This window comes from Pygoscelis adeliae, unplaced genomic scaffold (genome assembly GCF_000699105.1).
Source record: "Pygoscelis adeliae isolate BGI_AS28 unplaced genomic scaffold, ASM69910v1 Scaffold241, whole genome shotgun sequence".
Lineage (NCBI taxonomy): Eukaryota > Metazoa > Chordata > Aves > Sphenisciformes > Spheniscidae > Pygoscelis > Pygoscelis adeliae.
The window spans coordinates 4,288,580-4,303,176 of NW_008824056.1; the positions used below are offsets into that span (position 1 = coordinate 4,288,580).

General features: G+C 38.5%; 1 protein-coding gene across 1 annotated transcript in view; it reads left to right on the forward strand.

Annotated features, from left to right (window-relative positions):
- WWTR1 (WW domain containing transcription regulator 1) overlaps window positions 1–12,325 on the forward strand; it is a 34,467-nt gene extending 22,142 nt beyond the window's left edge. The window contains exons 4-6 of the mRNA XM_009334010.1: window positions 6,724–6,857; window positions 7,407–7,519; window positions 8,593–12,325. Coding sequence (XP_009332285.1) covers window positions 6,724–6,857; window positions 7,407–7,519; window positions 8,593–8,777 — 432 coding nt within the window. The 3' untranslated portion in view covers window positions 8,778–12,325. The remainder of the gene's footprint in view (window positions 1–6,723; window positions 6,858–7,406; window positions 7,520–8,592) is intronic.
- Window positions 12,326–14,597: the final 2,272 nt, after the last annotated feature.

A 14,597-nucleotide genomic window follows, 5' to 3' on the forward strand; every position in this document is an offset into this window, starting at 1 on the left:
TCCCAGCACTTCTCTGTGTGCACAAGTGCCATCTTGCACCTTGTTTGGAAGGGCGGGGATAGTCACAAAAAGGCAGCACTACTCAAAGGTTCCTTTCTGATCCCCCTATCCTATTTCATAAATATGCGCACAGAAGGATACAGGGGCTCAAAAGAGGCTGTAGAAGGAGCAGTGTATGGGGATGCAGAGGAAGATTTATCACTGATTTGTCCCCGCAGAGTAGAACCTTACTGGCCTGCTCCAGCCTGAACGGAAAAATTCCCTCCTGTGCTCTTTCCACTGCACAGACTGGCCCATAGTCTGCTTTTTTGATGGCACAGGCAATATCTAGATGTCTCACCTTCCACCCTAAGTATGAGGACTGGCAGAAAAGGAATTGCAGTGACACGCAATGTAAACTCACTATAAAAAATGCTCTCACTCATCTCCCCCAGCTGGAAATGACTGTTTGGCAACTAAGCATGGAGCTCAGTTCAGTTCTGCCAAGGAGGGTTCCAGGAGATGTGACAATGAATTTCTAGATTAATCTGGTGTACAGCTAAAAAGGGGTTTACATCAGAATTGTGTTCAGAGGCAGTGAATAATTCAACTCACTGTAATGCTTTGAAGCTGTTAAAGATTTTCGCAAATAACCACTGGTGTAGCTTTTTGACATGCCTTTGTGATGTCAGAGTACTGTGGGGTTTTTTAATTTACTTTGTTTTGTTACTTATTTAGAAAATCCCCTTTGGGTTTTTAAAATAGCATATGCTGTAGTGCCAAGCAGATCATTATGGGCATTTGGTCCTTTTTGAACTAAATGCTAAGGATTGTCTCTGCTGGTGAACAGGAGGCACTCCTGTATTTGAGAGCTAAGAGCTAATTAGAGTAGCTAAGGTTATTCTTGTAGCTTGTGACTGTAATATTGCCATTCACAGGGCTGCGAGAGGTCTCTGGGTTTTTTTGCCAGACTTTTTAACCTAGGGTAGAAAATTCCTGAATATTCTTTTTAAGAACCTTGTAGTCATGCTTAGAATAGAGAACAGGACATAACAGGCTATCACACAGCTTTTATGATTGTGTAATTGATCCATTACTATTGACCATTGTTGTAATAATATCAAAGAAGCAAAGAAGTCTAACATCTGTAGCAGTAGTAAAATTGTAGTGTGACTTCTGAACAAATCACCTGCATCAGGCAGCAGCAGAGCACTTTAATGTATGGTAGAGACAGTACTCTGCTTCCCCAGCCTAACTCTGACTCCAGTATGCAGGAGTCTGTTGTTCCGTATTATGAAGTACATGTTGAGTTAATATTACAAGCAACATGCAATATGTTGAAATACAGACATGGGAGGTGCCACGCTGTTCCCCAAGTGAGAGTAGATCAAGTAACTTTATAATAAATGTAGTGTTTCTTGCAACAAAGAAGAGACAAGACATTTTGTAAATGCCAGGGTGAGTCTTTCTTTAGGGTGCTGGAGGCTTTTCAGCTCACAAATTGTCTTGGTTTGCAAGGCCTGTCTAAATCATGTGGTAGATTAAACATTCCTGGAATGGATTGTTGGCCCTGCTGCAGTTAGCGGTTAGGAGGGCCAATTACTGTATCTGGGGACATGATTAATAAACCTGGGTATGAATCTCCCCTTGTGGTGGAGACCATGGTGCCAACTAGCACCATGTTTTCCAAAGAGAACACTATCTGATTGCATGGGTCAGCTACAGGACAGAAAACAGCCAGCCAGCATTAAGGTCTGCAAATACATGTGAAATTCACAGCACTTTGTGCAGGAGCAGTAAGTCCAGCCCTGGAAAGAATGGACATTTTGCAATGCTTTCCTATTTGTGGAAGGCAGTTCAGTGAAAAACCTTCAAGTTCAACAAAAATCCTTCTCAAATGGCTGACTGTTCATCTTACTGACCATAGGATAAACAGCCTACAGCAGTAATGTAGTCTCTGAGCTCTTGTTCTTACTTTGTTAATAGTCTATTCTGAGCTACTTCTGGAAATTAAATTACCATAGAAACGGGGAGTAAGTTACAGAACTTACCGGTATTTTAGGTTTTTCCCCCTTATAATATGATATAGAAAAATCTTTGTGTCTTTCTGGAGGAAGGCAGTGCCTGTGTCTATTCTGTAAAAAGGAGGTACGGTTGCAGCAAGTATAGGCTAACCTGAGTTTAGAAGGCCAGTAACTGTGACATTGAAGTAGCACAGGTTTCAGCTTGGCCTATACAAGCTTGCCTGTGGCACACACTTGGGTGTCTGGCCCACAACAAAACCTGTTCTGTTGTCATTTTGCTCCTGTTAGCTACAATTAGTTGTCCCAAGTACAGTCGTAGCTGTTTCTTGAAGTGGCACAGACATTGCAATATCAGAAAGTGTTGTTTATTTGGCTGGGCATTTTTTGAGTCATTCTGTAAGAGAAATGAAAAACTGCCAGGAAATTCTTGCCTATTTCTGTGCAGTTCAGTGTGAGAGGAAGAATATTTATTTCGTGGAGGGTTAAAGATGTGAAACTCCCTTTGTGAACAACACTGTTTTTTGCAGTGTACTTTGATTTTATGTGCAACTGCATTTTTTAAGTAGTTGGAGTTTCAGAAATCTCTACTAGTGCTTCGTCAATGAAGAGTTTGCACATTGTGCCCAGGGCTTTCAGCACTCACAAAAACATACTGATCTTGGCAGTTGAGTGGCTTACTCCATGTTAGATAAACCTCATCTTGGAACTTAAGCTGTTCTGGGAGGTGTGTCCTTAAAACGCAGCCTGTGTATCTGTATTAACCTAAATTTAGGTAATACAGGTGCAGTTTTGGTTGGTTCTTTTTGCCAGATGGAACAAGCCAGCAGCAGTAGATGTAGATTCTCTGCTCTTTTCAGTGTTGTTTATTTGGCTGGGCATTTTTTGAGTCATTCTGTAAGAGAAATGAAAAACTGCCAGGAAATTCTTGCCTATTTCTGTGCAGTTCAGTGTGAGAGGAAGAATATTTATTTCGTGGAGGGTTAAAGATGTGAAACTCCCTTTGTGAACAACACTGTTTTTTGCAATGTACTTTGATTTTATGTGCAACTGCATTTTTTAAGTAGTTGGAGTTTCAGAAATCTCTACTAGTGCTTCGTGTTTTGCTGTTTTGGAAAGGTACTAGGAGGAATCAGACTTACGGGAGGAGGGGTGTGTTTGTGCTTCTGTAGTGAGCTCAAAGGAAGAAGGCATGACAAGAAGAATGAGAAAAGCCTCATGTTTCCTGTGCTCATTTAATTAAATGTGTTCCATAAAGAAGAGATTTATCTCTGTCTATGTTTAAAAACAATTCCATGGAATTGTACAGATTTTTCAGTGTTGTTTGGAAACCTTTCCTCACTTCCTTCATACACATCTTTTGTTTTAAATACAGTACTTCTACAGTGGCTGTGGAAAGCAGTGGAGTGAACACAAGTCTTTCAAAGTAATAGAATTTACTAGTCTTAGAAATAAGCTGTCTTTGGCAGTATAATGAGAACAATTATGTAAAATTAATTACTTGGATAGAACTTTAGGCTGTCAGTACGTCACTACCTGTTGTGGAAACACAAGGCACTAGAATATCATCCCTGCTAGGCATCTGGCATTTTTAATCAAGAGAGTTCCAAAACTCTTGCTGTGAATCCACCTACTAATTGTCAACAAATACACCCTTAAATAATGGCCTTTCTTCTCTACAGGTGCATGACTTTTCCTTCATAGATTTTCTTTGGCATTGCTCTCTGGTCAAACAGTTGGTTGTTAGCTTTTGTCACCTCTGGTTAATCATTACTATCAACTATTCAGCTTTAGTATTTTTCTGGGCAGCATATTTTTAGTTCAGTTTTTCTCTTTAATGAGTAGGGAGCTTGGCAAGCTCTCCCCTACCCCTCCAACACATACATAACACAATCCCCAACAAGTTGAGACATTGATTTTTACTATATGATCCATTGAGAAGTTGCTGGATACAGAAAAGATTGTCCACCACCTCCTAAAGGCGAGAAATTTTCAAGCTTATGTTGATGTGCAGTTCTATTGAACAATACAATTGAATTTCAGTCTGATAATTGAAAAAAAAATGACGTGACAGCTGGCAAGAAATTATTAAGAAGATTGTCCAACAGAAAAGCTGTATCTTGTACAGAAAGATGTATGTATGCACATGGTCATTCTTTGATTCATAGAGTCACGGGATAGTTGAGGTTGGAAGGGACCTCTAGAGATTGTCTAGTCCAACTCCCCCGCTCAAAGCAAGGTCAACTTAAGCAGGTTGCTCAGGGCTGCATCCAGTCAGGTTTTGAATATCTCCAAGGATGGAGACTCCACAACCTCTCTGGGAAACCTGTTCCAATGTTCGATCACCCTTATAGTAAAAAAGGGTGGTGTTGGGGCAGTATTTTCAGTGCACTAACGCATGTGCAAAGTAGCAAAGAGAAATAATTTCCATCAGATTAGGACTTATTCATAATATTCTGAAAGAGGCAAATACTTGGATCTTGAACAGGATGTTCTCATTTTATTTTTAATAATAGCATTTGATTTTTAGAAATTACAGCAACCAGAATGATAACCAACGTGTATTTTACATGTTGGCAAACTAGGGGAAAGGCTTTTTTTTTTTTCTTTTTTTTTTCCCTGTTCTGATCTTCTCTTTATTAGTGTAGAACAATGTCCAGTGAGATTTGAAAATGCACTGCCCAAGTATCAAAAACATTCATTGCTGGATTGGGCTTTAACAAAAAAAAAAAATCTTAGCTAAGTATGTCCTGCCTCATTTTATCTGTCTTCCATTTCTTCTCTCTTCATTTCTCTTTCAGTATTTCTTTCTTTCTGGCTGTCTTTTCTCTTTTTCTTTCTGGCTGTCTTTCTAGTATTAGCCTTGCTTGTGTTGCTGCAGTTGCTATTCTTATATTTAAAAAACCACTTTCAGTATCTTCATGTAGACAGTTAAAAAAGCCAGTCTGCCCATTTTCTGAGGTTTGTACATTTTCACAGACTCCAGCTGATTTAATTATAAATAGAAACATCACCGTTAGAATTGTCATTTGACAAATGTAATGACATACATAAGCTATTAAGAATCTTCAGGCTATTTATTCTTAACACTTACTAAATAATGACACCATCTATGTAAATTATTATTTATCAGTGAATATATTGATAATTTTATTATAAAGGAAACACTGCATTAATGGACATCAATATATGTTAATTACCAATGAATAATTGTTACATTATTCATGAAGAGACCAGACCGGTCCTCCTCAATGAAGAAAGCAATTGAAAACGTAGTAAAACATCATATTCTAGCCTCAAAAACATGTTAATCTTTTCTGTACTTGGGAGAGTGAATGACTGATTCAGTGGAGAAAAGTTTTCTACTAGGATTTAAATGAAATATTTCCTTTGCTTATTTCATTAAAAAAAAAAGTTGATTAAACTAGGTAAAAAACAGATACAGCTTTATTATTTTAAGGTCTTAGGATATTTGTTTGGAACATCCCCGTGGAGCCAAACAACCTTTGTATAGACCTCTGTACCACTAGATGTCATGGTTGTTTCACAGAGGTAATGCTAGAAGAATTTATCTTTCAGGAAGAGTTCTGAAACAAGTTTCCTTTGGCTCTCATTGCTCGTTTGTCATCCTAAAGACAGTGTACGTGAGACAGGTCATTAGGCAGATGCTTGCTATTAGGCAGAGGGTTCATTCTAAAGATTATTGGGTCAAAGTCTTGGCTCCAGTGGTTTTCTTCTAACATGTAAAGTACTTTATGGTTGCACGTGATATTCTTCTGCTTTGATATATAGCAAATTATGTCATCTAGTAGCAACTCACATAGTTTCAGTGCCTGATTTTGCTCTCTTTTGCACCAGTCTAAACTGAGAGCAATTTCACTTAAGGTAAGCTGTTACAAACAGATACATGGGAGATTAAATTTGAGTCTGCAGGTTTTAAACTGCTTTATTATTGCTACTCCAGCTCTCAGAGAACTTGGCCTCACTGAACAGTAAACTGAAATTGTAATTTGAGTGTTACACAGCTCTAGTATGCATGTGAAAACCCTCAACTGGAGTTAGCTGACCCATGAAGTGTGGACAGGCTGTCAGTAATCAGTTGTAATGTGCAGGCCTATCAGTGTTCCATGACGAGGTGACACACAAGTTGTCCTAAGTTATACCATAGGTAATTTGATTTTGTAGGGATTATCTCTGTGGCCAGCAAGGCTATAGAGGTGCAGTCATTCTGCAGGTAGTTGTGCTTGTTCAAGGTTTGACTTTCCCCTGGCTGTCTGCCACTGCCCCTCGCTAGAGGTTGCCAATGTGACAGCTCTGCCAGTAAAGGCATTTATATGAGCATTTCGTGATCTGCATCATGAAAAAAGAGTGAGGCTAGTTTAAACAGGCAAACAGGCTCTCTGGTTTAGTGTGAAGCTGATTAGAAAGTCCTCAAATACTTCTGCCTGCTGGCTGAACTATGGGACTGGCTTCCAGCCGTAATAGTAACTGAAAGGTAGATTCTGCAGTGTCTTAAGCCAGCACAGATGGGTATAAAAAATGCTGTCTGTCTACGTTATGATTTTCTTCACACCAGTGTAAACAAATAGTCATCGGTTATGGTATTTAGAATTACTTTCCTAAATAAGAAGATGTGTATATATTACATGTTCGCTTGTTACAAGACTGCAGTACTTCTCAGCTGTTGGAATAACCCTTCCCTTATATTTATTTGCCTTTTCAGGAAGCTGCTTTATGCAGACAACTTCCCATGGACTCAGAAAACATGGCCCCAGTTCAGACAGCTGTGAATACACCTGCCATGACACAAGACATGAGGCCCATTACAAATAATGGATCCGATCCTTTCTTGAACAGGCAAGTTCATGTCCTCTTCATTAGGCAATTGATTCTGTTGCCTTCTCTACACTTACAAAGCTGTCTCTCTAAAGTAGTTTCCTATATCATCTTCTTTTGTACTTACTGTGAACAGGGGGTACGGCCGAGTGGCTGACCTGAAATCTTTCAGCTTATACTTCAAGAAGGAATCTTAGAAAAATCAAACAAATGGTAACAGGCGGTCTGAATTGTATTGTAGGTGTATGTAGAAGACTCTAGGTAGAATAGGTACATTACCTAAGTACAAATAAAGTCTATTTTTTTAGGCTATCAGAACTGTTTTTGTCTAGAGAGTTATATATGCACGTGCATATTTCAAAATTTAAGAGTGGCCTCACTTCAGTTGCTTTGTATTTGGGCTGATACAACATGACCACATTAGTGGCCAACAATTGAGAATGAGGCTTAATGACTCAGTATTGAACTTTAATATCTAACCTACTGTGCTGTCTTTTTTCAAACACCATGTTCAGGGACTATATCTAACAGAACATCTTTACTGAGGCTTTTTCATGTTTCAATTTATAGTGGGCCATACCATTCCAGGGAACAGAGTACAGACAGTGGCTTGGGATTAGGATGCTACAGTATACCAACGACACCTGAAGATTTCCTCACCAATGTAGATGAGATGGATACAGGTAAAATACTTTGATTTAGCTTAAAGTATAATGATACTAATAACTTCATGTTATAACCAGTAATGCTTTATAATTGCATAACTGAATGATAATCTCTCACTTTCCTGTGCAAGAGAACAGACTGAGACTGGGGGGGGGAACACCTAAAAGGTACTTAGAACCTAGAAGGTTCTCAGCTTTAACTTAGGTCCAGATTCTACCCTTTTACCTTAGATTGATACTAAACAAAATAAGTAAAAGTTGGAAAATGTGAGCCTTACTTTGTGTTTTCATACCGTAGTCCAAGGTAGGAGGAGTAAAAATCTGGTCTTGGGTTACATTCGTGGTACAAATCACTGCGTTTTCTAACTCTGGGAAATCAGTCTCATTAATTAGTCTCTTACAATGGCAAAGTTGGATTTGCCTTCAAACAGAATGTATTTAGCTAATTTAGGTTTTGGTGTGGGTTTTTTTTTTCATATCAGTGTCCTCATGGTGTTTAAAATACTGAAATAAATTACTAGAAAATCAACAAGTTTTTTTCCAGATAGTGAAAATCTCAGCACTTTCTCACCTAAACTTCCTTTTGAAGTCATGAGAAGTTCTAGATGATGCAAAGAGTAAAAGGTTTCTCTGTTAAAGATTTTCATGCTTGTTATTATTAATTTATGAAAAAAGTAATATAATATCGCAGAGCTAAATTGCTGTAAAACACTTCTTTCAATTATGCCCCATGGACAGCATTCACCCTTGTGCGGAGAGCAGGATAGAGGGTTTACATAAGACTCAGCTGCATTGCTCCCTGTGCAGACTAGTGAACTTTGAACAATCATGCTTCCCAAGTGGAAGGTCAGAGGCTGATTACTTTGAACAGTGCTGGAAAGGGCCTTTTGTGCTTTTGAGAGCAAAGCAAGGATATGGAATTGACTCTTACAAGAATATGCATTCTGCAAGCAAGTATGGTTTTGAGGTAACGTTTGTAGAGGATAGGAATGCTCACAAGTACTTATGGGAAAGGGGGAGTCAATTGTGTTGTTTTAAATTACCCACAAGAAAAGTTCGGTATTTCAAAAGTTCTTCTTTACTTTTCCTAGGAGAAACTATAGCACAGACAACAATGAACATAAATCCACAACAAACACGTTTCCCTGATTTCCTCGACTGTCTTCCAGGAACGAATGTTGATCTTGGGACTCTAGAGTCAGAAGACTTGATCCCTATTCTCAACGATGTGGAGTCAGTACTCAACAAAAATGAGCCCTTCCTTACCTGGCTGTAATCATTCAATGCTGATTGGGCCTACGATGCAATTCAACATTTCTTTTTCCTCTTGAGATATAGGTAGAATATCTGAAAATCCTCAAGAGATACAACTTACTGCCTTAATGTCTTTTGTTATGTCATCTTTATGGTCAGTTTAATCTCTGCCTGGATTTGATTGACACTAATTTAAATATAAAATACATATATATATATATAAAAAATACATATATGCATATCTATTTCTTCCTCTTTAAAAAAAAGCACACTACTTTACACATCTGTATACTTCTTTAACTTTTCAGACCAGGCAGAAATGTTTCACTTTTAAGGACAGAAAGTGGGTGGTGTTTGTGCATGTCCCTGACTGATCTCCTAGGTATTGATTAACATCACAACCCCTTCGTGAATCACAAAAGCTAACTACTAGGTCACTTGGTTCAAAAAACATGCACAGCATCAGACCATGAGAGCAGTTCTATTACTATGTTTATGACAATAGTATCCGAAGCTTTTTTAATCAACTTACTTAAGCTTTAAAAATCTTTTTTTCATTCTTAGTAACTAACTGTGCTGTATGGAATACAGATTAAATCTGATCCGTATCAGCCATAGTAATTCTCATTATATATTTGTAAAGGCACAAAGAGTACTATTGCTGTTTCTTTTTTCAGTATATTACTGTATAGTTTTTGGAAAATAAATACTTCCAATCTGAAAGTACCAGAATTGTTTAGCAACATTTTTACACTACGATATTGTTGCAAAATAAACCAGACTGGTACTGACTGCTGCCTTTTAAAAACAAAGCAATGTATTATAAACAAGCATTTTTTTAAAAGATCTTAGATTTTGATGTTTATTATATTAAGCACTACAATTTTGTAACTTAACACACGAACAAACAATTTTTTATATATATAAAATCTGTGGCAAATATCTTAAATGCAAAAACATGCTTTTAAAATCAGGTCTGAAAAACGTGGCACAACTTGTTAATGTCATATGTACTGGGAAAAAACCCTTGCTCATACTGTTTTCAGTAATGTTTTTAACTGACAATGTCAAAATACATGTAGTTGTATACATGAAAAATGATGGTGACTTTATCAGGGCAATGCTAAAGCAGTATTGTAACTTGCCTGGTAAAGTTGCTTAGTTCTTAAGTCTTCCACTTACTGTAATGGGTGTACAGGACACAGGGCGTGTTCTGTGTATTTCTACCTATTGTATATCCTACAAATACTTCTTTATCAGAGGTTTGGGACTGAGAAGGCATCAAGGACATTAAGCTTGCAGTTCCCCTGAAATGCAAATGAAGTCCTAAAATTCTTAAATGTTTTGAAATTATATTATTTATAATCTATGAATTTAAGCTTTTTATATTGAAAAGTATGTCTTTTTATGAAAGGCATTAAAACTTTTCTCTAAGCTTAATCCAGGCTATGTAGAGAGAGGAAGAGATGTAGCACTCAGTGTAAATGTGTGTTTGCCAGGTCTAATAACACTTAACGAGATCTTACCGATGCACCAGAATATTGATCACTAAAGACTTTTTTCCATCTGGTTGGGTGAAGGTAGGTGAAAAGGTCAGAGATGAAGTGATGGGAATATGGAGTACGTTTGGAAGACAAACGATTACGTAACAAGTGTAGATCCTTGCCAGGAAGGGTGGCTGCAGATAGGGATACACAGAAAACGAATCACCAGTGTTCAGTAAAAAACATAATAGAAGAAATTAATACAATAAACTACCTTGTCAGTGATGAACTGCTGGGCGTACATCATATCAGAAGATGGAAAATAAAAAGCACACACCCTGAAGTTTTGAAAAAAGAGATGGAAGGCAAAGACTACAGTCATGAAGTTTTATTACATAGGGAAAAGTAGCTCCTTTTATCTTTTGTTTTTAATAGAAAATGAGATGTGACAGCAGAGTTGTGTCTGCACAAAATTTAATTACTGAATGGGCATTGTGTTTCTTTTTTGGAGGGGTTATTTGTTGGTTTTTTTTAATTATTTTTGCTAGTGCTAACTGTTGAGATAGCAGAAATTTCTTTTCAACAAACAGGGGACTGGGCAGGGCTGACTAATATTACTGTAATTATGATTAATCTCTCTCTATTAAGGACTTCTTCAGGTTGTCAGCCTAAATGAAAAACAGATGGTCCTAAGGCTTTGTTCTTTAGAGACGTGACTGACTTTGGTAAAAGAATTGAAGATTTTTTGGCATCTGGTTGTGATGCCAACTTGAGGCCAGCTCGTCAGCACTGCATGATTGGCCTAACAAGCTGAAAGCCATTGGTGCTAGAACAATTTACAGCAGCTGCAGATCTGAGCTCTAGTATGGTTCAGCTGATACCGCTCATCATTAGATTATGTTTAGAAAGTGCAGTTTGTTCATTGGCTAGTAAGTCTGTACTATTGTAAATTTAAGTTCTGTCATAATAAAAGATATTCCAAGCAGACCAGGTTCTCAGCTGGCGTGAATTAGCTAACCTGTGTTGACTTCTGTTTGGCTACACTGATTTTCATCACCTGAAGGCCATACTTGTTACCATGAGAACTGATTCGGTTTTCTGGTAAAGTCACATAGGATGTTTATCAGAATTGTGAAGCCACAAACTTGATTCCTCTTTTATCGGTGTTTCAGGTGGTTAAGTGTCTTGGTTCAAAGACCTTAAAGAGGTAAAAAAATCAGAAACTATGTTTCCATATTAGTTCCATAATAAACCAGCAGCAGATTTGGAACAGGAGGGTGCTATGTGAAACATTACTTCCAGTGTAAAACAACTGCCAGAATCTTAGGTCAGATCTTTACTCAGTCATGAACCAAATCATGGTTAAGTTAAAAGTGATTCTTTACACTATAAGCTTTTCATTTTTGTAATGGAGAGGATGTATCAGATGAAGTGCAGCAACAATAAAATTATTCTTTAAAGTTCTCTTTTTTTAAAAGTTTCTGGCTTTAAACAGGCCTATGGCAGAACTTTAAGTATTCAAAGCGTATGTAATTCTTACAAAACTAAATTTATTGCTGACAATATTTCACTGTACTATTTCAGGTTTTGAACGTTTACTAAATGTACACTGTTATATACAATAAATGTGCCAGCTGGACAGTTTTACTGTTGACCATCGCTGAGGGTGGCATACATAAGTCTTGGTGATACAGAAGTAATGGGACGTTGTTAATTACAGTTTGTATTCTGGTAATACTGTTAGAATGTAACTTGGGGAGGGAGTGGGTTTGACTTTTTGAGAACAAATGCTGTTTGGGGGAAGGGAAGGATTAAAATGTCTATTTTAAATACAGAAAAATATGGGTGTTCAGATAAACTTGTTTCCTAATATACTACATCCATGTACATGCTAGTACTTTAACTTTTTTATTTACTTTTTTTCATTTTGTTATACGATGTGTGAGCATTTTGAGTACCTTGCAACAGATTGTATGTATCAAAAGCAATCAGATCAAACTGTTGTATCCAGGGTTTGATTCTGTTTTTTTTATTTCTTTGATCTTGTACATGAAAAACAAATATAAATGAGCTTAAAGATTTTGGATGCATATTGGTTTATTAAATTGTTTCTTTTTTTTCTTTGGAGGATTTTAGTGTGTGCTTCCCAGGGAACTGTGTAACACTTTTTGGAATAAAGGTACAGACATACTATTCTGTGCAAAAGGCATACATTTTGGATTAAATGATTAGCACTTAGCAAATGAAATGGGTTATTTTACCATTATGTTTCAGTTTATTAGTAGTTGTTATGGCCGTTAGTGATGGTTACAGTTTTACTCATAATGCTTACAACATGCTCCCCAGTGGCACCATTACTTGTTTCTTTTAGTGGCACCTTGTAATTCATAATTCACTAACACAAATGTTTTGTTACGATTTTTTTAATACAGAAGAGTTAGCACCAAGTCCGTTTGCTGTTAAGTTCTCTTTTGGGGACTTAAGTAGGGCATTGTTTTCAGTCTGATCCCTTATTCAAGAAGTTTCTTAAATTCTGCATAAAGAAAATACCTGTCGTCTTTGCTAGGAACAAGCCATGAGACCTAAACATCCTGGGCTTGTATTTGAATATCATGGTGAATGACATGGATGATTTAAGATCCAATGCAACTGTTACCATTAATTAATTTTAATAGTCTTCCTTGAATCATTCTCTTACATAATTTATTCTAATTAATTGTTAGAATGCTTGTAACAATATCTTGCGTTTACATAAAAAAGCTCTGGAACCTCCACCAAGCAGAAATGCAAAGCGTATTAGCTTCTGACCCTGTTTTGAGAAGTATGTTTGTTAATTCATGGCATATTTACTCAGGAATATTAATCAAGTTTTTCTGGCAGAAACACTGAATGTGTGTTTGTTTATAAAGGTCATTCAGTTTGTTCCTAACGATGCCAACCCACATCTTGGAAGGTCTCTTTCCTTCCAAGCTGGTCAGCAGTGTTCTGTGCAGATTGCTGCTCCCGTGTATTGTTACCTAAGAGCTGTAATAAAACCATTCATCAGGGAGGGATTTCCTGAGATTGTGACGTACTGAAACCCCCAGTCATTTCAGAGGGAGATGTCAATACTCTGGCTTTCCCAAACAACAAGTTAATGTAGCAGTCCCACTGATGGGCTTTCTTGTTTCTCTTCCGAAGTTCAGAAAGCCAATTCAGGCTGCACCAGCAACACACACTGTCGTGGTTTAACCTCAGCCGGCAACTAAGCCCCACACAGCCGCTCGCTCACTCCCCCCCAGTAGGATGGGGGAGAGAATCGGAAGGGTAAAAGTGCGAAAACTCGTGGGTTGAGATAAAGACAGTTTAATAGGTAAAGCAAAAGCTGCGCACGCAAGCAAAGCAAAACAAGGAATTCATTCACTCCTTCCCATGGGCAGGCAGGTGATCAGCCATCCCCAGGAAAGCAGGGCTCCATCACGCCTAATGGTTACTTGGGAAGACAAACGCCATCACTCTGTCCCCCCCTTCCTTCTTCTTCCCCCAGCTTTATATACTGAGCACGACGTCACATGGTATGGAATGTCCCTTTGGCCAGCTGGGGTCAGCTGTCCTGGCTGGGCCCCCTCCCAGCTTCTTGTGCACCTCCAGCCTTCTCAGTCGGTAGAGCTTGGGAAGCTGGAAAGTCCTTGACTAGTGTAAGCACTACCTAGCAACAACTAAAACATCGATGTGTTATCAACATTGTTCTCACCATAAATCCAAACCACAGCACTGTACCAGCTACTAGGAAGGAAATTAACTCTATCCCTGCCGAAACCACGACACACACCTGCAAAGGATTCCAGTGCCGGTGTTTTCTTCTGGGTAAGCGGTGTGTACATCACTCCTGGGAGTCTTGCCTCTCACGCCGGGCGAGTGTGTGGGTTCTGTCAGGAGGGCATCCCGACAATGTTATTTTCAGTGTTGTACTTCAGTTAAAATCTTTCTTATGCTTTTTTCTTACCTGGTCCTCAAAGCTTACTCTTCCCTGTATCATCAGCAATGCCTGTGTCCCCCACCAGGTATCTTTTAAGTCTTCAAAATGCGATGCCTAGAATCACATGCAATATTCCAGAAAAATTAAGACCTTGTGTTGGGGTGGGTTGTTTTGTTTTCTTCTAAAAACAAGCTTTCTTGTAAACTGCGGTTTACAGACCTTCCCTAGAATTAGGAGAATGAGAACGCAGCATGGGTGACGACGGGCAGAGCAAGCGCGAAGGTGGGAGGCAGCAGCCGTGCGGGAGGGCCCGGGATGGAGGTGAGGAGAGATGGCCCCGCCCGAGCCCAGCTCGCTCTGCCCGGCGGGGCGGGTCCCCCCGCCGCCACCTCAGGCGGCC